This window comes from Anarrhichthys ocellatus, unplaced genomic scaffold, assembly GCF_004355925.1.
Source record: "Anarrhichthys ocellatus isolate YVR2014 unplaced genomic scaffold, GSC_Weel_1.0 scaffold2, whole genome shotgun sequence".
Classification (NCBI taxonomy): Eukaryota; Metazoa; Chordata; class Actinopteri; order Perciformes; family Anarhichadidae; genus Anarrhichthys; species Anarrhichthys ocellatus.
The window spans coordinates 3,961,174-3,987,347 of record NW_022280032.1 but is presented as its reverse complement, the minus strand read 5'-3'; the positions used below and the strand labels follow the sequence as shown (position 1 = coordinate 3,987,347).

At 42.3% G+C, this 26,174-nt stretch overlaps 2 protein-coding genes across 2 annotated transcripts; one reads left to right on the top strand and one right to left on the bottom strand.

The window, feature by feature from the left end:
* snx33 (sorting nexin 33) lies at positions 1-17,280 on the bottom strand. Its single transcript, XM_031861633.1, has 2 exons — positions 14,916-17,280; positions 1-3,176 (listed from the first exon to the last, which is right to left on the bottom strand). Exons 1-2 carry the CDS (start codon positions 16,351-16,353, stop codon positions 2,923-2,925), a joined length of 1,692 nt encoding a protein of 563 aa, XP_031717493.1. The 5' UTR covers positions 16,354-17,280; the 3' UTR covers positions 1-2,922.
* Positions 16,842-26,174, top strand: snupn (snurportin 1). Its single transcript, XM_031861644.1, has 9 exons — positions 16,842-17,974; positions 18,939-19,103; positions 19,785-19,968; positions 20,174-20,278; positions 22,414-22,510; positions 22,843-22,940; positions 23,137-23,214; positions 23,686-23,766; positions 23,930-26,174. Exons 2-9 carry the CDS (start codon positions 18,946-18,948, stop codon positions 24,248-24,250), a joined length of 1,122 nt encoding a protein of 373 aa, XP_031717504.1. The 5' UTR covers positions 16,842-17,974; positions 18,939-18,945; the 3' UTR covers positions 24,251-26,174.

Sequence of the window (26,174 nt, the reverse complement as noted above, 5' to 3'; positions counted from 1 at the left end):
TCACCATCATTACTTTTATTAACATTTGTAGGTCCCCTTCCCTTAAATCAAGTGACGAATTACTTACGGAAAATCACCATCTGTTATTTCAGAGACTGAAACTAAAGAGTTCCTGCAACTCACCCGGTCACGCATCCATGTCAAGAAACAGTCACCTGTGTAAAATGCCTGGCATTTAACTTGCCATGCAGCTTTGGAACATGAGGAAAATGTCATTATGAAACCTAATTGAGCATCTCTTTGAATGTTTTTTGTTCTTTTGCACCTTGCACGTCTTTCATTTGCCCAAAATCTGTCTTCTCATTTGGTGTTCTTTACAGTTTCTTTGTGGAATGTTTTTTTTTTTTTTTTTTCCAAACGCTCCCTTCACATTTTCCTCAGAGTAGAACAGATTCAATTACAAAACCAGAGAGCACATTCAATTTCACTTCAACCTAACAGAGTAAAAAAAGAAAGGAAGCCCAGTAGAAAATGTCTGACTTCTTTGGTCTCGGAGAAACGGCGATGAGTGCAAATGCTGACAGAAAAATAAAAAAATGCTGAAGTATGAAAAGCAAAGGGTTGTTCAAAAATAACCATAAACAACACCACATTTAGACAGCAAAGAGTTAAAGGCTGCAGATGTGGACTGAACAGTACCGCTAACTGAGACACTCATATCTGAGTCACACACACACACACACACACACACACAGACCATTTGTTTACTGAGAAACCTGCACTGAATCAGCACTTCTTTGTTGAGAGAGAACCATAATAAGGCTCTAACTTCATATTTTGAATCTCACAAACACCCGGCAGAGATGTCACAAAGATAATGTTTCCTTTTCACGATTCATCCACACCCAAACACACCACTGAGAGATCAATCCCTCTTCCATCAAAATGAAGAATCAGTGTCCCACAACTGAGGAATAAACACTGGTTTGAGGAGAAGCGTGTCAAGCTCACAAAAACATTCCCTGTAGTTCTTCAGCTAATGCTTATAATTGCAAACGCAGACTCCACATATAAATAGGTTAACACGACGCTTAAGATAGTCTCGTCTAACCGCAAGTTGCCATGAATTTTGTTTCTCTCTTGTTAAACAGGATGAGTAATGTTACTGGAACATCTCTAATTTAGCTATAAACATCTCATTCAAGCAGTGACGAGTGGAACTCGGATCCTCACAGTCATTTAAAACTCAAGTGATAGGCCTACATCACTGTGATGACAGCTGGAAGGAGAGCATTAAAGTATTATTAATGAAGGAAAAGTTCAACATTTTGCTGTCTTTCTTGGCTTGTTAGCTTAGCTTAGCATAATGCCTGGAAACGAGGAGACTTCATTTTTTAAATCCATACAAAACGCAAGTGTAAAAAATGACAAGTTGCGGTTTTACTGGGTGTAAAACGCATATTGAACTCTGTTTTTTGTACAGGTTAAACAAACGAAATATAACATTTTTAATAAGTGAGTATTAGATAAGATTTGAACAGAGCCAGTCTTCATGCTAAGCTAAGCTAACCATCTGCTAGCTGTAGCTTTATAATCAAGGGACAGACATCAGAGTGGCATCGATCTTCTCATCAAACTCATGGCACGAAAGCAAAGAAGCATCTATTAGTTATTATGGCTGCAGGGTATATAGATGATCGGAATGATATAATGTGGTTTTATTTGTGCATTAGATGTTGTTTTAAAATACTTGATATCAACATTAAATCATTCTGTTTTTTGACCCAGACTACATTGATCACAAAACTCTAATAACAGGAAGAATCTGGTCTTGTGGTAACTAAACGATTTAAACACTGAAATGTCAACTTGATGTTCTGCCTCACAAAACCACTTAATACACTTCAGCTGTCTGACTTTCAGTTTCATAGTAGTTGGCTCGATAAACCTGCTGCAACATAAAAGAATATATATTTTTTTGTTTTCCACCGTGAGAAAGGGAATTGATCAGCGCAGTAGTTAACTCATTTCATTCGCTCACCCAGACATAATCCCCCCCCCCCCCCCACACACACACACACACACACAAACACACACTAGTGTATGAAAACATGTGCAAACTTGTTTCTAAATGCAACTCATTTGTAATAATTCCCCCAATAAAACGCAAGCCATTCTACAGACAAATGGGCTATTTAAAAATATCCCATCAGATTGCTTCAGATTCTTAAAGGCACTTAATGCATGGAAATCGCAAGAAAACAAACTGATTTGTGCAGTTTAAGTAAGTCTTCCACATGGTGCAAAGTTAAGACAGACATCTGTGACTTGTACTAAGAGTATAAGTCACAGATACCAATTTCAATGCAGTGAACACTTGAGCAAGGTGAGCACTCAACAAGACGATGGTGAAAGTATGCCGTGCACTAGTTTGGCCAGAAATACGATCTTTTCAAGGTCCAATGAGAAAAATCTGTGACTGGATTGTTTATCAGATGTTGGTAAATGTAACAAAATATATGGGGGGGGGTTAAAGAAATCAGAAACAAAGTGCATGATGTTGGAGAGAAGGGGACAATTTCAAAACAGGACCCGTTTCATGGTATTACACTTTAGAACAATCAACGACAGATTCGCTATGAATCCGGAACCTATATTCTTATTTTATTGTTTCAAACACCTTAAATTATGTCAAATTAACCATGTGCTGTGACATTGCCTATGGGATGTGTATTTGAGGAATAAAAAGGTACAGTAGGTCATGAAAAATAAAAGTGACTTTGAATCCATCAAAGGGAAAGACTGACTGGCTTTGTATGTCTTTCTACTAACTATTGCTTAACTTATCTGCAAGTCTTTTCCAACTGAACCAAACATGACGAACACAAAACGCCTTGATAAAAGAGTGAAGACTTGGATCTTCCTTTCTCGTTTGTGTTTTTTTTTTTTTGGCATCTTGAACTGGACAGCAGTTCGGCGTCTTTACAGACAGTCGTACATGTGCAGGGTGCGCTCCAGTTGCTGGACAACACGCTGGTAAAAGGCGATCTGCTCCGTGAGGTAGGCCTGCATCATGTCTTTGAAGTCCACCTCTCTCTGCCGGTGGAAGTGGCTCATCTCTGCCTGGAGGGCGAACCCGACCGTCCGGCAGCGTTTCCTAATGCCGTCGGCCTCGTCCTGATCCATTTTCCCTTCGTCGCTCATCCGCTGGCTCTCCTTCACCTTGGCAAAGGCACCTTGGGTTAAGAAGAAAAGTTATATTATTCTAAAAATCTGTGATATTCGAATCACAAAAAGGCGGGGACACTTTTGGTAAACTGTTATTGCAAAACCATTAGGCTGTTTAAAGGCCATCAAAATGGCAATAAATAACCACCCAGGTAAGTTGCAGTCTACAGCCATATTTTTGCAAAATACCATGATGATGATTTTATCCGAATAGACGTTTATGCGAAATTGGCATAATCTGCATATTATTAGATATCATTGGCGCGGAGGCATAAAAAACTGGTCTCATTTATCTCGAGTGGTATGTGGTCATTAAGATAGTTTAGTTTTTACTTGCCCAGTTTTTTAGATATCCATCTTTGACGTTTGTGCCTCCACCCACATACAACAAAAACATGTTTTGTCACATGGAGGTATCTAAGCCATGCAGCTAGTTTTACTTCTTCGGTTTCCTTTTGACAGATTTCTGTCTTCACCCTAGTACAAGGAAGGTACATTATATTTGTGCTGCCCACAGCATTGGAAAACTACATTTAACAGCAAGGTGTCTTTACACAAACATTGAGTAGTAGTTGCTCTGAATTATCCACAGATCTCCCAACCATTTTCATAAAGGGACTGCTTTCTACAAATTATAGTTGCTGAGAAAGCTGCAGGGCATTACACAGAGCAACAAGGACACTGACTGCTGATTTCTGTCATTAGTTTATGCTGTGAGCCCGACAAACAAATTTCCGTAGATTTGTTTTCATAAGTATTAAAGAGGGAGATAAACTGGGCAAATAAAACCATCTGAATGGCCAGATATCATTAGATTTCAGTGAGAAATTATGGTGTTTTTTTGTGTCTAGTTGGACTGATTTTTAAAGTCACGTCAACTAGAAAGTCACTATTTTCAGTCAAGGTTTTAGAGTACGTCCCAATAAGCTGTTGGCGATGATAAGATGACGTGTAGATTTACTGATAAGCAGTAAAACTGTGCTCCTGATGAAAGCATACAAATAAAAACCCTGGAACAAAAGTTGTAATAAAAGTTAAGCAGAGTTTAAAAACGATTTGTATCGCTCTGTTGGCTTTGGGTGGGTCTGTATTACTCATGTTGTGATATATGACGATGGCACTCAGCAAGACCAACAGTGTAACTTTTCCCCCCAGAAATTCACTCCTGTAAAGCTGTACAGAAACAATTACTTTTTGTTTCAGTTGCATACCAAACGTCTAGTTTCAGTATGTTGTCGACAAATTGTAACCACGTTCACCCAGACTGAACATGACGTGACTTTCCAAGAAAAGAACATAGCAGACGAATGGCATGTCGCCACACTGCATTTCTCACCGGATTAGTGAGGCTGCCTCAGTCTCACACAAGCTGAGCTCGATAACAGGAAGACTGTCATGCAGTTGAGCTTGCTAGCAGAACCTAGTTTGCACGCACTAGATGTTTTTACGGCTTTAATGTATCCGCTGCAGCCTGCAGGTTTAATCCGTTAACTGTATCTGTGAGTTCATGCCGCCCTGGATTTCGTATGGAATTCCTGGCATAAGTCTGGGAAAGCATGAACAGCACTTTCAGTCTGTTCCAGCAAGGAGGCGTGTGGACTATAGTCTGTGGCGGTGACCTACATTCATGTATTCTGTTTTCCACATGAGAGGAGAATGTGCATCACCAGATAGCATGTCTGTGGGACATAAAGGAAAGGCGCTCATGGTTGTGTGTGTGTGTGTGTGTGTGTGTGTGTGTGTGTGTGTGTGTGTACGTGCATGATGATGGGGAGGGGGGTTTGAATCAGAATTTTGGGGATCAGCTAATGCAAAATGTGCTCTTCCTCGCAGCTAAATCTGCTCTCTAAAATTACGCAAAACGATACTATTAAAGCCGAAAATACAAGCTACAAAAAGACTGTGGCCGAATAAAAAGCAAAGCCGTGTGAGTTTCCAACTATTATATAAAAACAATCCCTCTTTCCCACTAAAGGCGCCGGATTTGTTTATCTTGCCCAACCAGACTGGCTACCTCATGTTTTATGGCTGTGGCCAAAGAGAGAATTAAACTATTTCACATGTGACAGCTTCATGGGTCTGTGCTGGGTAGATACGGAGGGGGAGAAGGGGACAACAGTGTGCAGGGGAGCTAAAACACAAACAGGGCTTTCTAGCAGGCCGTCTGCAGGGCTCGCCAAGTCCAATTTGCGTAAGACCTTTTTATAACCACATAGAATGCAAATGCAATACCTGTTTCATGATCATACCAAACTATGAAAATACAGTATGTGTGTGTGTGTGTGTGTGTCAGACAGAGAGAAAAAGAGGATCGTCAAGATTAATTATGGTCGCAACCCTCCGGGGAACTGAACTCAGGCATCAGCTGGATTCCTCATTCCCACAGCCCGAGGTCACTGCGGTGATGAATTCAGGAAATGCAGCACTTCTTCTCTACGTCTTCATCTGTCTTCTACCCATTTGACACAACTTGAGAGCGGAAGTCCCTCTTTAAGATATGTGTATTTGTTTACAGTGAGTGTTGCTTGCTTGTGTTTAGTGTTGATGACATTCCCCACTTCAATATAGCTGAGCTCCTTTTCAGCAAAGCCAGCGTTATTTTCTCTCCACAAAACTGCAGATCGTTCTAAGATCCAAATATTTGCAAACAGCAGTTTCAAGTGACGTGTGTCTAATTTCAACTCATTCTCATCCGGGACCATGGTTTCAAGTCACAGCTGATTAAATCATTTCTTCCTGTTTAATCCCAAAGTGGAGGCATCATTAAACTGGAGTTGAGCCTCTTTAGTTTGTTTTAATCCGCTGCCCCCTGTAATGTGCAGGTCCAATGTATTATACACATAATATGAGCTGATGTGGTGTGCTAGTATCAACTTTTTGACAAGGAATTTTACTATAATTGGTGTGTAATTAAGCTGAACACAAGCTCCAACTATGGGAAACTTTGCTTATTGCTTCACAATCTTCTAGAGGTGTGTGAGTTTGTGTGTGAACAGTACTAGGTCTATATAGCCACTGACTTTACTGCTGCAATGCAAAATCCCCATTTTTTCCTTTAAGACTTGGAAATATTTATTAAGATAATGTGTCATGGTTTGGTAAATAAAGTCACTGAAACAGCTTTAAAGTCCAAATACTGACAAGAAAACACGGTGTAGTTTTCAAATTTGCGTAATCAGAATGACTCATCAGTCTATTGTAAAATAAACTAATCTGTGAATTTGGTTCCATGACTTCAAACTTGGGAAGAACTAACGTGACTGAGTAAGATTAGTGGATGTTACTCACATTGGACAGACGAGTAAACAGAAACATTTTTCAACTGAGGACAAATGAGGCTTGTCACCACAAAAACACTAAGCATTAGTGAAGGGCTGTGTGTGTGGAGGGGGCTGCTGAAGTCAGAGTCGAGCACCGCGGTGAACTGATGAGGCGTTTGTTCCCTGTTGATCTCTCAATGAGTAAATGAAAATAGCAGCGACAACAAATAAGGCTTCTACTGAAACATATTGCTTCTTGAACATATTGCACATAACAACTTTCTGTAAGCTTCATCGCTGTGGAGAAGTTTATACTCTGACGGAGGGAGATTAAACTAAAGTGAATGGAGCAATAAGCCTCCTCCCTGCGGCGCTCCCTGCCATCAAATGTCAGCGCTGTCAAGACAGCAGAAATTTCAAAGTTCCTGAAGTTGAAGTTGAGGCTAAATAAAGTACATATTTACATCTACCCCACAGTTTAAATTATTAATTTTGGCAATTCCAAAGAAATCAATTTTGTGATTTGAAATGCTGGTTTAACTGGACCTTTAGTAATGAGAAGGCAAAGTAAATACTGACAGTAGAGTTTGATAGACAGTAGAGGAGAGGAAAGCTGAAAAGGAAAGGAAGGAGAAAGACAAGACAAGAGATGTACAGAAGATCTGAACATACAGAGGAAAGGGAGGCTTCAGAAGAGAAGCGAGGAAGACAAACTGAGGCACAGCTTCAAGAATGCACGACGGGGTCAAAAGGACCGTCAGATCTGCCAGTGTTTAATGTGGGTCTTAAAAGCCCTGGAGATACACAAACATGAAAGAGCCTACTGCTGAGTCAGCTGACAGTAGGTAATGGTGTTTACGCCAGCCAATCAGATACACCGATAAAAACAGAGCTGGAGTTTATGTCCTGAGCTGGAATGTGCTCACAACCGATTTATGCCATCTCAAATATCCTTTTCCATTCATCTTTGGGGCTAATTGGCTACGGGACACTGAAACAAATATTTCCAATTCTTTTTTTTGTTGTTACTTCAGGGATGAGGAATGTTCAAAACAGAACCACCCTCTCCAGCCTGCACAGGGAATTAGTTACCAGAAATGCTTAATCTGCGATTGGGCAATTTCCTCTGCTCGCTCGATATGACTTTGTGCACATCTACTACTTTTTTGACTGCAACTGTTACACTCAAAGAAATAGGACATTAAGCTTCCCAAAGCTGTTAATGTAAGCCATGCAAAGAAATGTTCGACAGATTTTTTTTTTTTTAATAGGCTGCAGAGAATCTCATCTAAAACTATTGTAAACTTCACTTTCACACAGCTGGTGTTACAAATCCACGCTCCTCAGACATGTTTATTAAGAGGGATATGCTCAGCGCTGATCTTGAAGGGAAGTATAATCAATCACCACTAATAGCCCAACATTCATCTGCAAAGGGATTTATTTCATCCCTTTGCAGCTTATGTTTCATGCATTTTTATGAAATATTCGGTGATGTCACAGTGAAATCAAAAGTTGGACTGGATATGGATACAAAAGCTGTTATGTCATCACGCATCAAGTAAAAGAAATGATTGTGCAAGGGCAACATTAACTGTTACATCACAATTGTTTTGTGTAGTATTGATCCCTCTGGGTCGAAGAGCGTTCTGTTAGAGTTCTGATTGTGACAATTAATCTAAAACAGTCTTAGCTCTTTTGCTACAAAACAGATGGATGCGTTCCTGTGTTTGTTTGCCCTGTAACGCTTGTCTACCGAGAAGTGTTGCAATAACGTTAGAGAGGCAGTTCAAATCTAAAAAATGCAAGATGTGCCTCCGATGAAAGAAGTTTGGACGAAATGAAACTCTTGGTCAAATAACGAGGGTTTTCCATCATCCTGACTTTTATGATGCGCTTCTTCGTGACACGGGAAAAGACCAGAGAATGCAACAGCTAACAATGTCCTCTCCTCGAAGGGAATGCCGTCTCCATCTTGTCAGCACTACCATGACTACAGCTACATTGGCAGACAACCAAGAATCCTTCTGACAGTTAAAGCTTCATTCCTGTCAGGGGAGGGAAAAGATTAGGACACTAAATGCTCCCTTTGAATGTGACAGCGATTATAAGTTTTAGTTTTGGGGTTTCTTTTGCTGCACTGGAGCTCAATGGACAGAGCCAGAAAAACAATTAATCTGTGAGCTAACTGGTGAACGTGGTGCCAAAGAATAAATGGATGAAAACATGAGCAAATGCACATGCCTTAGATGACTTCTATTTTCCATTGATTCATAACGATGCAGGGAGAGTCAACCTCCATAACCTCTTTTCCTGTTCAGGCTCGACAGGGACTAAAGCCTATCCCAGCATGCATTGAGTAAGAGGTGTACGACCTGCATAGGTTGCCAGTCTTTCACAAAAAAAACATATGGACAGACAAACACATTCACATCGACAGGCTTTCTTTGGGCCTGAGGAAAAACATGCAGACAGAGAGATCATGCAAACTGCACACAGAACGCTTCCAGCTGTGAGGCTCTACTGCTAACCACTTCGGCAACAACAAAAAATATTACCAAGTTTATTTGTCTAATTGTTACAAGATATCTTATAACAGTTAATTTGACATACAATCACCTAACAAGTAACATGTTAGTGAGGTATAGGAACTTGGACAATGTAGACTTAACTTTAGACAATGCATCTTGAATATCTTGTTAAAATAATTCTACTTGTTGTATGACACACACCGTTTCCAAATGCTAGTGAAATATAGCTCAAATTGAGTTTTCTCAGCTTATTTCAAGAACAATTTTTTATCTTGAAAGGCCTAAATATTACTTTCTATTTCAAGTGAACTGTCACTTACTTATTACGCGTAAAAACACCGTGTATTCAATGTTATTTTTTTTAAGTGCCATATTTTTCCCAGTGCTTTGTCACGCTTAGCAGGCTTTCAGACTGACGATAGCATACTTATTCGGCCACTTCAGTGTGTGCCGAATGGCTTTGCATTGCTGTGATGCAAAAGTTGAGCAAGGTTCAACTTGGCACAACCCCACTGCTGCCAATGCAGTGATTGAACAGAGTGAGGAGGCTGCATTTTTCGCAAGGCTGGTGTTTGTCTGAACATGGCCTTAATAGCTACAGACTACCATGCCTAATTTAAACTTGAGAAGTCAGCTACGATAGCAAGCTATCACTGACACTCCTTTGTGAACACAGCTTTTGTTGACACAGTGTTAGAGAAGTGTTACAATCTGTTGTAACCGACGTCATGGTTGGCGGTGGTGGTTTATTAGACTGCGTTGTGCACTGAAAGGTATCAATGCTTTGTCCAGTTCCAGTTATTATCATGAGCGGGACAGAATATCAAAACAAATATGTAGAATATGGCGCTATAGTCTTTTCAAAATAAGCTAACTCCTCTCTTACCTCATGCCTTATTCAGTCTAATGACACTTCACCACATAATCTGCAGTTCTCAGTGAGTAGGAGGGGGGGGGCGGGGGTCGTGGTAAAGGCCGAGTACTTGGAGACATCTGTAATCTCCTTCAGTGTGAAACAGCAGCGCACTGGGCCAGCACAGACAGGAATGCAGAGGCATGTGGGATTGACAGTTTGTGTGAAGATGAGGGCCTTCGTCGAGATTTATGAGTAAGCAAAGAGGAGAGAGTATACGTTTGCTCTCCATTGTCACCACAGACAGCCACGGGTACCGTAGCCAACGCAATGACATACAATCAATGTTCAAAAGGTGCCACAGCTGAGCCACTGCACGCTCCTTCAACCCTCGCCTGGTTTCACGGATTGAGGTTTTGTCTACCTGCTGACAGTGCGGTTTTTCTTCTGTATTGTAACCAGTGTATGGAATGTTAATCTGCAACACGTTTGTAAGACAATATAAACACGGCATGAGCTCTTGGTCAGCCCTTTGAGAAAATTAAACGATATTGAGAACGGTTGAAGATAAAACGCACAAAGACGTTCGTGTGTGCACGCAGGCACAATAAGACGAACCCCTGTTGCAGATCAAGGGGGCGTTCGGCGCACACGTTTCCTCAAAACTGGCAACTACATATCTTTTCCTTGAAAACTGATGGAGCCTGCATGTGGTGTTGTAATGTGTTGCCGTATGGAGGACAACTAACCTCTTGTCCAGATTAAAAGTCTGGCTGGCGGGCTGGGGAGCGTCCCAGGGGAGCTCGCTCATTCTCAAAGTGAATAATGCTCCGCTCTGGGGTGGATCAGAGAAGGTTTTATCCCACTGTCAGCTACAGGGGGGGGGACACCACTTTTCTAAATGCCAAAAAACAAGTCGAGATAGGAGAAAATCTATGGTCTGATGCATTTTATTTTGAAAACATTGCACATATTTCATGACTTGTTCCTCTTGGTTTTATATAATTTATAAACTTGTACTTTTAAACTGCAATTATTCCAGTGTGGCCTTTTCTAGCTAACCCACAATAATCATCACTTTTTGGGGGTTATGCACAAGAATCCAACCTCAATTGTTTGCCTTGCTCTCCTCAACGTGTCATTCTGGGGACACCGGTGATGCAGATCCAGATCGCATGCAGAGCCAACGCCTCACATTTCATCACCTGATCAGACTGATACCCAATCCGTGGGGCGGGTCGGTTTCACTCTATTGTGAACTCGTTTGTGTTTGGTCAAAGCTACATGAGGTGGTTTTGTCTCGGATTAGAGTCTCGGTTGTTGCCAGGTACAAAATCTACAGAACATGATATCTGGCTTTACTCTCACGAATACCTTACATGTTATCACTGCTGTCAATGTAACCTCAGTGGTTACACATTTAATATTCAAGACCAGCTTGATACCAGACCAGCACAGCTCACTTTATGATTATGTACAATAACACAAAAGAGACAGTACAATACATTTCCAGGATTACCAACAACTAATTGTTACAAATCTGCCTCTCGCTCTAAAAGCTCACAGGCCCTTTATTCTATAACAATGCAATGTAATTAACCCCGTTCATGGAGATCCCCCTGGTATTCAAATGAGATCAAGGTCTTTGGGGTTAGTTTTGGCAGAGGTTCAAAGTACAGCAGAGCGCTGTCAGGAGTCCAAGCCTCTGGACCAGACCAGATTTACTTTCTCCATTATTGAAAAAAAGGGCTGATGGTAGATTGAGCACAAGCAGAGACCAAAAGACACTTAAAATCAGTTGAGTAAAAGTCAAAACAGGACAGAGAAAATGGGAGAAAGTGATAGTAAATCCCTTTTATCAAGGCTGCATGCAGTCCCTGCCCAACACCACGTCTCAAAGACAGTTAACATTCCTGGAGTTCACATGCTCACCAGGATCACAGTCAAAAAACCTCCTGAGCTCCTATAGAACTCAGTGAAAGGGCAAAGTCAGGCAGGAAAGGAGCAATGAGGACATGAAGAGGAGTAGTGCACCGGAAAAGGTTGACCTCAGTCCTGCGTGTTCTGAGTGTTGCCACAGCTGTATCTGGTTCAGCAGAACACAAGTCACATCAAGGGGAGTTATTGGGCCGGCAGGGACGACTCCGCGGAGGGAAAACGTCTCTGCATTCACAAAAACACTGCTTCACAACCTCCTCGCCTACAGTAGTTGTTGTCTCTTGGCTAAGGTTGAGTACCGGTACACATAATTTTATACTGTTTCCAGCTTCAGTATGTACTAAAAGTAAAAAGAAACAGTATGCGAGTTGAAATGCAGTGTCAAGGCTTCAAACCCGTATTCCACAAACCAATGGGTGACATCACTGTGACTACATCCACTCCTTATATACAGTCTATGGACCAAATGAGATTCAGAGAGATATCAAGGTTCAATACACAGCCCTACTCTTGGCAAGTAAAGTCTAGAATAGAGTACAGCTCAACTACAGAAACAAAATATGTCAAGCAATGCATGACGTGTATAAAAGTATGTTGAGGTTATTAAACTTAAGTTAAGTTATCCTCCGAAATATTAGATGCTGCAAACAGCTACTCTAGAATTTGTTTTATTGGCATAAAGCACATGTTCATGACCATGTTCAAGACCTGGTCATCTTAAAAATAGTTCTCTTCATCCTTTTATGGTAAAAAAAAATCCCTTGGTGATGTTAAAATGCCAAACATGACTGCAAAAGAACATTGAAATGAATGAGTATACTTTCTCTCGTTTCCTTTCCTCCTAGTTTTGATAATATTCCCTTAAAGTGAAACACAATGTAACTTTTGATTAGCAGTGTGGCTGCATGCGACAATTACAACATAATGGTAAAACATTCAAAATAGTAACAGTAGCACAAGTAGAAAAAGAGTTATAAAGCCGTACATCTGACTCAGTAATGTCAGTTACACAGCAGTATGCAGCTTCAGCCAACATTAAGCACCATAAGCTTGACTGTGTTGAACCGAGTGTGTGTTATTGAACATCTTATCTTTTCTTTTAAAAAGTTTCAGGTCAGTCGGACAAAATTACAGATAGACATATTTTCCTACATGGTGGTGCATAGCCAAGCAGGCATTTTGGGGATTTCCACCTTTATCAACCCGATATAATGGGGGTGAATGGAATTTCCTCTGTGGTGCTCCGAGCATCTAAAAATGATATTTCAGAGCCAGATATCTCAAAACTTTGACACGTGAAACCGAAACTATCTCCACGATCTGACACCGCCGGGGTTCAATAATAACATCATTCATTTTGTGATTTGGGTGGACTGACCATTTAACATCATTCAGGTGGCTTTGTTTTTCACATTATTTCGTGGGTGGAGTGACTAAATGAAACTATAGCCGAACTGTATCACAAATGACATCTGTGATAATGATTGCCAGCTGTTTGAAGGAACGACGGTAACATTTACCGACAGCACATTTCCTCACTAGCAGCAGCCCTTTCCTTCCAACAGCTGATACAGTTATTTGTTTGATAGCTGACACAGAACGCTGATATGTCCGTTCTCCCACAGTCTTGGACGAACATCTAACAGGGCTCGCAGGAGTTTGCCGTGCAGAACTGAGCAGAACTAATATTAGTACTTAAATGCTACTTAAATTTGAAATTCAGAGCATTTAGCAGCAAACAATTATTTACGATGTAAATATATAGTGGTGTTATGTTTACCTGAGCAGTAAAATTAAGTCACTTTCCCTCTGTGTGTGTTGTAATCCGAGCTTCTCTGTGCTTTGTTTACGGCTGCGCGTGCATACAGCGGTTACTGCTGATGACCCATGGAGGCGTCATGGAAGCGGCCATCTGCTTAGCTGTTAGCGCTGTTAGCTAATAGCCGCCGGCTCAGCCGCCGCCATGTTGAAAGCCGTGACGAGGCAATCTCCTAATCATAGATACGTTCTGAATTTGGAGTTCAGCACTTTTAAGATGAAATAATAAATAAATGAAATGATAAAAGATCACTTATCCATAAGCCACTCCCTGCCCATGTCACCCAGGTGTCATCATGCCACATCATGGCTGTTGGTTGTAATATTACACTACACTTGCCTATTTGTCTCATCAAACTTTGAACAGAACCCAGACAGCAAGAAAAGGAGAACCTCCAAACCAAAAGACGCAGCCTAATTGTACACATAATGAGTATTAGTTTTGTTTGATATCACTAATTCTGTAATTAATTGAATTATTTTCAGGCTCTAATGACAGTTATTGTTGACACACTTTGTATGATGTCAGTCATATTGAAGAGAGTGTGGAAAGTGTGTAAAGTGTGTTTTTGTGTGTGGGTGTGGGTGTGTGTGTGTGTGTGTGTTTGTGTGTGTGTGGGTGAGGGTCAAGGAGTTGGAGCAAGTGACCTCAGATGCTGCTGGCAAACAGTCTGACACATAAAACTTACAAACACTATGTTTCATTCTCGGGTTAAAACATCTTATTTCTGTATGTATGTGTGTGTGTGTGTGTGTGTGTGTGTGTGTGTGTGTGTGTGTGTGTGTGTGTGTGTGCGTGCGTGCGTGTGTGTGAGATGATGGGAGATGCTGGAGGCAAAATTTGACCTGACCTGTCATCCATAACAAAATAAATAGCACAAAAGGTGATCACGGGCCATCAGCTCAGTTTGTTCCCATGACCAGAGAATGCGTGTTTTATTCGTAACAATTATTGAAGCCTTTGAAACTCTCACAGCTGCTGCTCGTCTCAATTGAAGACTGCTACAGCGCTTGTTACAAAGTAGTAATGAGTATTTAGGTCCAATAATAATCTGCTTGTGACATGAAGAGCCCATTATGTGGCCTGGTGGCTGGGGGGAAGAAAAGTTACTGTATAGTCATTTCAATATTGTAATAAGAAGCTGTCTTTGGACATTCAGTTCAAACATGAATGAAGCTGCAGGAACTAAAATCAGATGGGAGGCCGAGGATACATCCAAACATCTGTGTTGATCATGGATGTAATCATCGTTAACATTTTGTAGCATGGTTACATTTATAGTTTGTATGCATAAGGACATCAGAGAATTCTCTCACAGATTAAAACTACTCATGGATGATTTTTACCTTTCTGTAGATGAATGATGTCAGGGAAGTTGGCGAGCAGGCCTTGGTAGAGCGACAGCTTGTCCAGCATGTGGAAGAGGTCGTACTTGGGTTGCTCTGCAAACATCTCTCCAATGTTCTCGTAGGTGCGGCCTGTATGGGAGATGGCTTTGTTGAGGGCCTCCGAGCTGTGGGGAGGGTCCAGCATGAACGCCTGGCTGATGGACTGGAAAGAATTTCCCAGCCGCTGGAACTCCTTCCTGAACCCGCCCAGGTGCTTGCGCACCAGCTCCGAGGCAACGTGCGTGAGCTGCATCACGCTGTCGTCCATTTTCTTGGCGAAGGCCTTGAAGGTGTCGATCCGCTCCTCGACATCCTGAAGGTCCTGGTGCTCGTTGGGGATCTGCAGGGTCAGCATGAAATGGGCACCCACCATCTCGTCCTTCTCCGCCCGCCTCTTGCCCAGTTTCCACTGCTTGTCGTCAGCGCACATCAGAAAGTGCTCGAAGCCCTCGTACTGGGAGAGGACCGGGTGGCTGGTCATGTGGTTCATCCACAGTATCAGCCGTCTCTTGCGCTTCTCGATGAAGTCCTCCTCAAATCGCCCCGTGGCCTGCTTCTCAGGCAGGTGAGGCACGGAGATCACAGTAAACTTGTGCAGTAAGCGGTTGTACAGCCAGTCAAAGTGTTTGTAGCGCCTGTAGACGGGACGTCCTGTGTGGCTCGGCGTGACCCGGTACGAAATGTACGTCTTGATGCCCTTGAACTTTGTCTGTTTTGTGGGGTCCTCGATGGAGCAGGAGAAAGGCTGTGGGCTCTCCTTCCACAGGGGCCATACGGGGCCCATCTCGATGGTGTACGACTCCGCTATCTTCGCCATCATGGGCACGTCACCCAACACAAACGCTTCCACCCCTGAGCGGACGAAGCTGGAGAACCTGTTCAGGTTCCGGCCCACCATGCTGCCCTTCCTGGAGCTGGAGATGCTGTCCTGTCTCTCCATGTGTGGTTTGGCCCGGTAGTGCACATTGGGGTTGTTGGACAGTGGGCTCTGATGGGAATGCCCGTTTGCCCCGGGGCTCCTGATGTGGTCCCCGTCGTCCACCACCGTGGATCTGTCGTCCCAGTCGTCCCAGTCGTCGTCGTCGTCATCGTCGTCGTTGAAACTCCGCTGCAAATGCAGAGGGGTGTTCGGGGTTGAGGGGAAATAGGAGGAGTCATTTCCCAGAGACCCTGCCGGGCTTATGGAGCAGTCGGTCACGTTCGAGTTCGAGCGGGTGCGAATCACTTCCACATAGGACGCGGGGAAGAGACCCTTCTCCCCGCGGCTGTTCTCCCCCTGAAACCAGCCGTCCACCGACTTATCGTCGAAGATAACCAGTTCCTCGTTCTCCCGGATGCTGATCTCCTCTTTGTTTTCACTCAGAAAAGTGTAGATTGCTTTGGCTTTCACTGACATCTTGATACTCCAGTGGGTCCAAAAGCAAGCAAAAAAAAATAAAATCTACATGCACATAGTGCCTAGTTTATATTGATGCTGCTGTCTTGATGCATGCCGTGTTGTAAACATCTGACACTAGCTCACTGTAATATTTAAACTCATCTCAAATTACATGGCAGCTGTTGCATGAGGTGTGCAACAGCACAGTATAACTTATGTAAAGTTAATGATCTGACACTTAGTAAACACAGGAGAATTTAACAGTTATGTAAAACTATCACTTCTATCCGCTCTCCAAAATAAAGTCTAAAATAGACCTACTGTGACCACTTGCATCCTCAGCCCATTGAGGCTATCAGTCCATTGTCTTCCTGTCCATTACACTTTAAAGTCTTTCAACTTTAAACTATAAATGCTCCATAACACTGTGACTTCCTCACAACAGAATGACTCTCTTCCTCCTTTTACATCACAAACACAACACACACAAAAAACTGGTTTCACCAGAGAGCTCCTCCAAAAAGCACCGTCGGTGGTTTTAATCCTCAGAAACAGGACGGCAACCTCGCGTGGTGTCGAACACTTATTACGGAGCCTAAAAGTGATCCTTGATGAAAATATATTCAAGACAAAGTGGCCCGGCGTGAAGGAAGACAGAGGGATGAGGATCCCTGTGCATCGTGAGCCTGCTCCGCATTCCCTCGGACTGAAACTTGCTGAGTTTTCCTTGTAAACAGGTCCCTGCGCATCTTCAGTCGATCCTTTGAATTCAACCCCCCTCCAACCAAAAAAGGATAAAAGCAAAAACAGCAACTAAACAATCTCCTTATACATATTATCAACACAGACCACGGGTCAGTGTTGTTTCTTTGGGGTTATTCCTGTGCGCGCTGCAACAAAGTAACTCTTTCCATGACGTTGGGCTTGGACAATTGGAGTTGCTCGTCGTCTTTTTTCTCATCAGCTCCTTTATATTCTTTGCAGAGGAGAAACTGGCTCAACGTCGCCCCCAACAGGAGGAACAGATTATATCCTTCAACACAGATTACAACAGCAGGCTTCAGATGATGTTGATGATAATGTTGTTGTTACTTACTACCATTAGGACCTATTATAGTAGTATGTCTTATTATACACTGCAAATATGCATTTTATACACATATCTAAGTTCTTCCATTTTATGCAACTTTAGACTTCAGCGGGAAGTTGCACTTTTTACTCCACTACATTCATTTGACAGCCTCGGTTACTTTGCAGATTTAGATAATTGATACAAAATATAAAACAACTCATTAATTATTCTATATTAGTACAGGTTACGCTACCCAGCAATATACAAAGTGGGGTGCTTTTACTATTGGTATTTTAAGTATATGTGGATGCTTTAGTACTTTTACTTAGGTAAGATTTGAAATACAGGACTTTTACGAGAGTATTCATACACAATAGGATTGTTACTTTTACTTCAGTTGAAGATCTGAGTATCTCTTCGAACACATAATACATCTATGAAGTGCAGAAGTTTGCTCCGTAAAACTCCGGGTTAGTTTTCAGTATTTAGTCGGCCAACTAGAAGTCTCCCGTTGGTGGGAAAGATGACAGCGTGACGTCTCAGCAGCAGCCTCCCTGAATGCCCAAGGTATCTATTTATCTAATGTTGTTATTAATGCTAATATCTGACCAAACCTGCTGTCAATGTAGTTATTTTGGGCCTGATACTTAGGTGTAGGTAGTAGACATTTAAAGCAGTAACGTAACGCTCTAGGTTCAGTGTTGCGCACAATTGGTCCGGCTAACTGTATGCCAGCAGGTTTAGCACAGTGCTAGCTGCGAGCAGGTTTAGCACAGTGCTAGCTGCGAGCAGGTTTAGCACAGTGCTAGCTGCGAGCAGGTTTAGCACAGTGCTAGCTGCGAGCAGGTTTAGCACAGTGCTAGCTGCGAGCAGGTTTAGCACAGTGCTAGCTGCGAGCAGGTTTAGCACAGTGCTAGGTGCTAACGTGACTAGCTAGCTTAACTGGCTATACGTAGCAGTCCCCGGGCTTTTTGAAAACTCTTTTATCACCCGTCTGAGAAGACCTCTGTCGTCCGGGTGGATTTATTATGGCTCCATGTGCAAATATTACAGTGATGACAACACAACGTTATATTGTGTTGTGGCACCAGCTAACGTTATTTCAGCGTGTAGCTTCTCTTTACTTTTAATGGAGCAAAAACTAATTTGTGGAGCCACATGTCGAGGGTGCAGACATGATACATGTAGATACGTTAGTTTACATAATCTGATGTTGACTGGCTGTCCATTAATGTGTTTATACACTTACTGTAGCTGTGTTATTGTTAGTCACAATATATTAATGGTGGTACTAAAGCCTAGTGTATTTTGATAATCAATCAAATTTGTTTAGGTAATTTGTGAAGCTTTTATTGTTTGAGCTTCTTAAAAGTAAGGATCTGCAGCTTTTGGCAAAACAAGCAATTTGAAAGCATCACCTTGGACTTTGGGGATTTTACAAATTTTCAAGCACACAAAAGTAATGTCGATGCAAATCTAAAGATTAGGAATTATCAGCAGCATTAATATAGAATTGCATTGATTTCAACAGAGCCCCCATGGATGACCTCACCCAAGCCCTCTCGGCCAGCTTCGCTGTGTCCAAGGAGCCCAACACCACCGCCGCCCCCCACCCTCGGCTGGCCCAGTACAAGAGCAAGTACAGCGTGCTGGAGCAGAGCGAGCGACGGCGGCGCTTCCTTGAACTGCAGAAAAGGTAGATATCGTATTACTTCACAGTATGGAGCATGTCTCTTCTTGATTAGATGTTCTCCGATCTAGAGTCACAGATTACATAAAAACAATGATTCGTAGCCCTTATTACTTCTACATTGCACCATGAACACATGTTTAGCATCGCTGCTACTAAATGACGTAAAACAATACACCGGAGACCTTTTCTCCATTCACTTCTGCTTTGTACTGTTCCAAGCTGCACACTTAGGACTACAGTAACAGTCGGATACATCCAAGACACGCTAATGCTCTAGAAAGTACCTTTAAAGATAGCTTCCTCCCAGCTTGACATGATTGGTGAACTTAAGAATGCAGCGTGTGTAGATGCACTGATGTGTGATCTACAAATCACATACAGGTGCTCTTTGGATCCTTAAGGTGTACTGTGCTTATTTAATCTTCTGAAGGGCTTATTGCATGAGTGGAATATGGTCTAAAAAAAGTATAAAATGCCATTCTCCTTCAAATAAAATCAAAAGCAAGCTGTAGGGTTTGTGCAAGATTAAAATGTCTTTCTTCTACGTGGCAAAATGTATTTATTTGTAATGAACTTGTTAGAACCGACACACTTCTTCATCAGGGTGTGCAGTTTTGTTTCAGTGTTTTGAGCGACTACCATGCCTTATGTACAAGTTAATCACGCCGATGTTTTCATCCTCAGTAAAAGGTTAAACTACGTCAACCACGCGCGGCGTCTGGCCGATGGGGACTGGACGGGGGCAGACAGCGATGGAGAGGAGGACATGGAGAAAAAAGAGGAGGGGGAACGGAAGCAAGACGGCGACACGGAGGATGAGGGGATGGAGATTGAGAAGAGGAAGCTGCCAAAGCATTATGCGAACCAGGTCGGCGTTTGTTCATAGAGATATTGTTCATAAATGACAGCACATGTGCTTTTCTGTTGCATTCTTCCTCTGGGCCAGCAGAGGGCACAGGAGTCTCTAGAATGGTGGCCTAACAAGCCAAACAGATTTTGAAGTTATCATTCTTGGACCGTTTGAATACAGTGTTGATGAAATGCTGTTAACAGAGTTTGTCTTCCTCCTTCAGCTCATGCTGTCAGAGTGGCTGGTGGATGTACCGTCAGAACTGGACACCGATTGGATGATGGTGGTCTGTCCTGTGGGGAAAAGATCTCTCATTGTTGCCTCCAAGGTAAGAACCCGTCACTGCCTTTCTGTTTCACAGGATGTCTTACTGCTGTCCCTGGATCAGCGAGGAGGAAGATGATTATTTGAAGGCACAACATTGATAAGCCACCACATTTAGATCTACCCATCAAAAAAGCTGCGAGCTGCTCGTTATTGGCTTTTGAATTAGATTCCACCTCCTCTCTTTTTTGATGTCTCATCTTCCAGCCCTGATCAAAAGTCTGTCCACTCCTGAAATGTGATTAACATGAATGTAGCAGCTCATAATGTAATAATTGGGAGTGCAATCATGTGGAACAAATATTTCACACTCTACGTCACCCAGTACATTAAATTCAGCATCATCTCTGGAAAGCTTCTCGGTTGTCGAGGTCACCGGATATTTTGTAGTTATGAATTTTGTCACATGTCCAGTTTGGAACTGGTTGAAAATAACACAAATATCCTCTTTTAAGTGAACAACTCAACTTTAGTGACATCTTTTCCTGGTGGAAAACCTGTGTCATGGTTTTCAGAACATTATTACATTATGAGCTTTGATTTAATTTAAGTTATTACATGATGAGTTGCAACACATGAACAGCAGCAGTCGGGATCTTTTCTAGCTTGAATCAATATTTTGAGAGGGTTGTTGCATACTTTGCATTTATTGCTTGTAAATATAACCCTGCCTTCCTGGTGCCGGGGAGAAGCGACGTGTGTCGTTCCCCTGAGTAAGATGAGCCACCTTGTGTGAGCAATCAATGTGGGCGAACAGTTAGGAACATTTTTCCTGAGTTTGTAACGGAGTTATCGGTAAGTGAAGTGATTTCATGTTGATACTGTAAAGATGTTCGCTCATAGGACCATGTCGATCATTGCAGGCAGTAATAAAAATAAAATAATGGAGATGCATTTATAGAGCCACTGCTATATAGTTGTTTTAAACACGTAAAAACATGTGTCACATAACTACAACAACATGATGCAAAAAGAAAAAAGGGTTTGGCCGTGCCGCCCAAGAAGTGTTGAGACGATATAAAACAAGAAGTGGCAAAAGCACGTTGTGTCACACACGAGCGACGCACAGTTTGCGACAATGGAATATTGTTTGCTGTTTTGTGGTTTGTTTCACAATCATTAACTTGGCGACCGTTGTTAAAGAGACGATTAATCTAATTCACAGATTACAATCTGAAGGCCTTTATCCTGCAGTCAACAGCCGTGGCTGCAGCTCTGACAGTCTAGTTTCTTCATTGCGTGTTCTTCTTTGTTGAGTGTGTTGGAGATTGCCTTGAGTTCTATGCAACAATTGACCTACATTTTTTTTGCTTGTGGCCCTCTTTAACAACCGCACCAACAAAGTTGGGAATTTTAAAATTGTCCATCGTGGCAAACAGATTTGGAACTTTTCAGTTTGAATCTACACTGTCGCCATCTTGTCAGTTGTTGGGGTGAAAGAAAATCCAAATTTGGAACATGAGTTGGAGCTTCTAAAGTAGTTTCAAAATCATCATCGGTACATAAATAATACTCGGCTCTCAATAACTTCTCGTTGATGAACTTGTTAGAACTTTGGGGGTTTTCCGGTTTACCTTTACGACATTGCATGTGGTTTTTCCTGTGGTAGTGTTCCATGTTAAACCATTGCTTCATTTACCTCGTATTGTATTCTTTTTGTGTTTAATGAGTAATGAAAAGGCTCGAGGCAGCATTAGATGACTGGTAGCTCTGCTACTACATGCCTGTCCAGTCATACTGGCCCAAGACTACAGGGTTCCTCTCTCAGCACACACTAGAGTCACTCCACACCCTTTGATGCAACCATCTATCTCGTCATAGTGACAGTCATCTGGATCCTCATTCAGTATTTCAGATCCTGACCTCATTGGCGACAGATCTTTGGAACACCGCGGCACAGCTCTCTACGAAAACCGATGGTTTGAGGATGACTGAATGAGACGAGTTTCATCACAGTCATTTGTTACGGTTACCCAGCGTGACTCTTTTATCTTCAAAGTTCCTGCTGTGGGAACTTCAGGCACTAATGCAACAAGTTGATTCATAAAATATCCAAATGCATGATGGTATAGTTCTAATAAAGCTGGGCAATAATTCAGAAGTGATGTCCTCATTAGATTTCTTTTTGTTTTCCTGAAGGGCTCCACTGCAGCGTACACTAAAAGCGGCTACTGTGTGAACCGTTTCCCCTCCCTGCTGCCCGGTGGGAACCGACACAACTCAGCCATGGGGAAAGGTGTGTGTGTGTGTGTGGGGGGGGGGAGCGCAGTGGTGCACTGTAGTAGATGCATTGCAGTGAGCAACAACATTGAAAGGACTTCAAAACACTTTAAATGTAATTATCACATGCAGGCTTTTTAGAAGAGGGAGGGGACATCACAGGTTCAACAAGTACCAAATACATTTACAACAGAATATATGAGGTCCTTTTGTACTACGAGGCTGTAAATGTATTTCTGCCTTTTTATTTAGTAAATAAGAGTTGAGATAGTAAGTGATTATAAATAAGTTTTATAGTGGTGTATTCTGTATATCCGTAAATGGCCCTTTTGTACATTCCCCGTGCAGACTACACGATCCTGGACTGCATTTACAGCGAGGTGGACAGAACGTACTACATCCTGGACGTCATGTGCTGGAGAGGCCACCCGGTCTACGACTGCCCGGTAAGACTGGCGTCTAATTCTCCAGCAAGCAATCCGGGAATGCTTGTCTAATTGCTTATGTAGCAGAGTCTGGGCCACAGATGTGCTTTTTTTTTTTTTTTTGCTTTTTTGGCCATGTTGCCCATCTTATTGGCTCGGTATGCAAAAAGGAGCTTTTTTGTTTTTTTTGTTTACAGTACTTGTTTCTCATCAACAGACTGAGTTCCGTTTCTACTGGCTCCAGTCCAAAGTGCAGGAGACGGACGGCCTTTCAGAAATTGCCAAGCGCAACCCTGTGAGTAACAGGAAGAGAGCCGCTTCACTTCGTGCCCCATTTTGTCCTTCCTCGCTGCTATTTCAGATACTTCAACATGTTGATTCAATCTTGGCTTTCTGCATGTTGTGTTTGTTGTGCTTGCTGCACCTTATTTACACATAAGGGATAAATAAAGTCCTGAACTTGAACCTTGAGACAAAGGTAAATTAAAGGCAAACGTCCATTACCGTCTTCGGTACTAATTGTGCACTAAAATGATTCTTGCACACAAATCTAGATGATTATGGGGCTTCAGGGAAGCCTGAGCGAACATTTGAGTTCCACCTCTTAATCTGTGTGTCTGCGTGGTACGGCCAAGCAGGAGCTACATCAGGCTTAGTCTTTGAGGAGTAAACTCACCATTGGAAAGCATGTTTCTCACATTTGACAAGAAGACAAACTGTGTTTGGAACTAACAACACGGTGTTCTGGTTTTGTTTGGTCCAACAGTTCCGGTTTGTGAGCCTCCAGAGCATCGACTGCACAGCGGAGCTGATTCAGAAAGCCCTGGCTGCGGAGTACAGCTTCAGTGTAAGAGAACTTCTCTTTTCCTTCAACTCTTGTGACAACTTACTGCTGCTCATCGCAAGTAGTGTTCGAGTCCGATAAATCATCTTTTTAAGAAACGCATACAAACTTTTTGTTTGCTCCTCGTGGTGCTTTGATTAGTTTAATTCTGAGTTTCCTGCCGCAGGTGGACGGTCTGCTCTTCTACCACCGGCAGACCCACTACACCCCCGGCAGCACCCCTCTGGTGGGCTGGCTTCGCCCCTACATGGTCACCGACATCCTGGGCATAGAGGTCCCCGTAGGACCCCTCACCACTAAACCCGAGTACGCCAGCCAGCAGCTGCAGCAGATCCTGGAACACAAAAAACCATCAAGTGAGGTCCGCCCGGCCAACAGCAGCGGAGGCTACGAGTTAGAGTACCTGTCCACGCCGAGCCAGGGCGGCGGGGACGCTGTCAACTTCTTGAACCAAAAGCCAATACGGGAAGCCACCATGGAGAACTGAGTGCGAGGCTTAACGAGATGCAAATTGCTAACTCTGTGTTTCTGAGTCGTGGCGGCCCACATATGGCTCTTTAGAATGTCTGCTGAATGGTTTTGCCGATGTGGACAATTGTAAAGCATGGCTAATTCTAATCCGGCACTGCTCAGGACGCCCTCAGAGTGCAGAGTAGCAGAGCTATGCCATATATATATATATATATAACTTTTTTTTTAAACTCTGCCATTTACATCTTGTACCTGTTGCAGAACTCCGAAACAGATCAGTGTCTTTGAGAGTAATTGCACAGTATTTAGCCACTAAAACGACTTAGTGACGCAGCTTCCTTTCATAACACCATGGCATACAATCAAAAAGGACGAGAGGTTTCTTATGTGAGATGCAGATTACGGCGAAGTGCAGAGATAAATGTTGTGGTGAAGTGCCACGCTGCACTTAAAGCGAATAATGCACAAGAAACATCTTTACTGTTGTCGGTTGTTTGCAGACTACAGCTATCATCGCTGCGTACCCACCGAAAGAAATACAGAAATCAGATTTTTGAGCAGCCAAAAAGGAGAGTGGCGCTCTGTGTTTTGGATGGCGAGGTGTTGCCGACTGGCCACACCCTGTAAGTTGCGATCAATGCAGAATGGCAGCAGAGACGTGGACTTTTACAATTTAATGTTGAATTTCAAAATTGTTTAGAAGATTTTTTTAAAGTGTGTGTTCTAAATAAATGTTTTTTTATTAGCCTAAACTGTGCACTCTGTTCCCAATTTTTTTTTTTTTTTTTTTTTTTTTTAAAAGGTATATTTCTGAATCGGTTCAATCCTATGTTATATTATTTAATATTTCTTGAATTGGATTCTGGTTTCTCAGCATTTGTTTTTGGAATAATCTAATTACAAATGTATACATCTTAGGGAATGATTATGTAAATGTAATTACTAAACAAAGCTACATACAAAATGATATTAGATTATAATTTACATAGTTTATTCATACAGTAAAGTGGAAAATCATCTAACTGATTCATAAAACCCTCTGCAGGAACACCTCAGACACTGCACATGCACTGTCGATATAAGTGCACGCTGCTGATGTTCCAGTATATGGTAAGACGTGACTCATTCATTCTGCTGACAGCGGCGCACATCAGCACTTCTCTTCCCCTCTGCGCTGAGCTTAGTGTGCCATTTGCGTAACTGAAGAGCTGGGCGGAAATTGTATGGCAGGGTTGTGAACTTAGTTTTCGGTGACATGAGAAGCAAACACCTGAGATCGCTGCCTCGGGTCAGCAGATCTGAGCTGCATGAAGTCATTTACAATAACTTAGCAAGGATGCCAACCTCATTTTCTACTTCCTTTCTGTTGCACTTTTTTTTTTTTGTGAGAATGGTTTGAAGTAAAGTTGAGCATGTTAACATGTTAAACTAAACATACCTGCTGCTTACTAACATGTTAGGAATGTCAGTGTAAACGTGCTGGTGTTAGCAACACTAAGCCCAAAGAGCTACAGCACTAGCTTGGCTGTCGACTCTAAATCTAAATGTTACAGCATTTTAACACGTACTTTTGATTGCTTGGTTTGTCAAGACATACATTTAAGAATACACGGCTGTCCATTGGGTGTACAAGTTGAAGCTGCCTGAAGAGTACAGCATTTTGTGCATTTGAAGATGCATCTTTCTCGAAACATCAACTTAAATGTCCAGAAGTCACGCAGTAAAAGCTGATTTATAGAAAAGTGTATCGTCTCTACTTGCAGCTTCACTGGACCAGCATGCACTGCAGCTAAAATACAAGTTGTCCTTTTGCGACTACTCGCTTCATCTTCGCTGGAAAATTTAAAAAAACAACTTGTTTTCTCCTTTTCTTGCTCTTTCGATGGTATCGCTATTACTCTCACCACCTACACGGAACATCGAGGTGCAGATACCATATT

Excerpts from the sequence above, each read along its gene's own strand:
- snx33 (XM_031861633.1), bottom strand. The coding sequence starts at position 16,353 with ATGTCAGTGAAAGCCAAAGCAATCTACACTTTTCTGAGTGAAAACAAA. Across the intron at positions 3,177-14,915 it reads CATCATTCATCTACAGAAAG|GTGCCTTTGCCAAGGTGAAG; the intron begins GTAAAAATCATC and ends TCTTAACCCAAG.
- snupn (XM_031861644.1), top strand. The coding sequence starts at position 18,946 with ATGGATGACCTCACCCAAGCCCTCTCGGCCAGCTTCGCTGTGTCCAAG. Across the intron at positions 19,104-19,784 it reads TTCCTTGAACTGCAGAAAAG|TAAAAGGTTAAACTACGTCA; the intron begins GTAGATATCGTA and ends TTTCATCCTCAG. Across the intron at positions 23,215-23,685 it reads AAATTGCCAAGCGCAACCCT|TTCCGGTTTGTGAGCCTCCA; the intron begins GTGAGTAACAGG and ends TTGGTCCAACAG.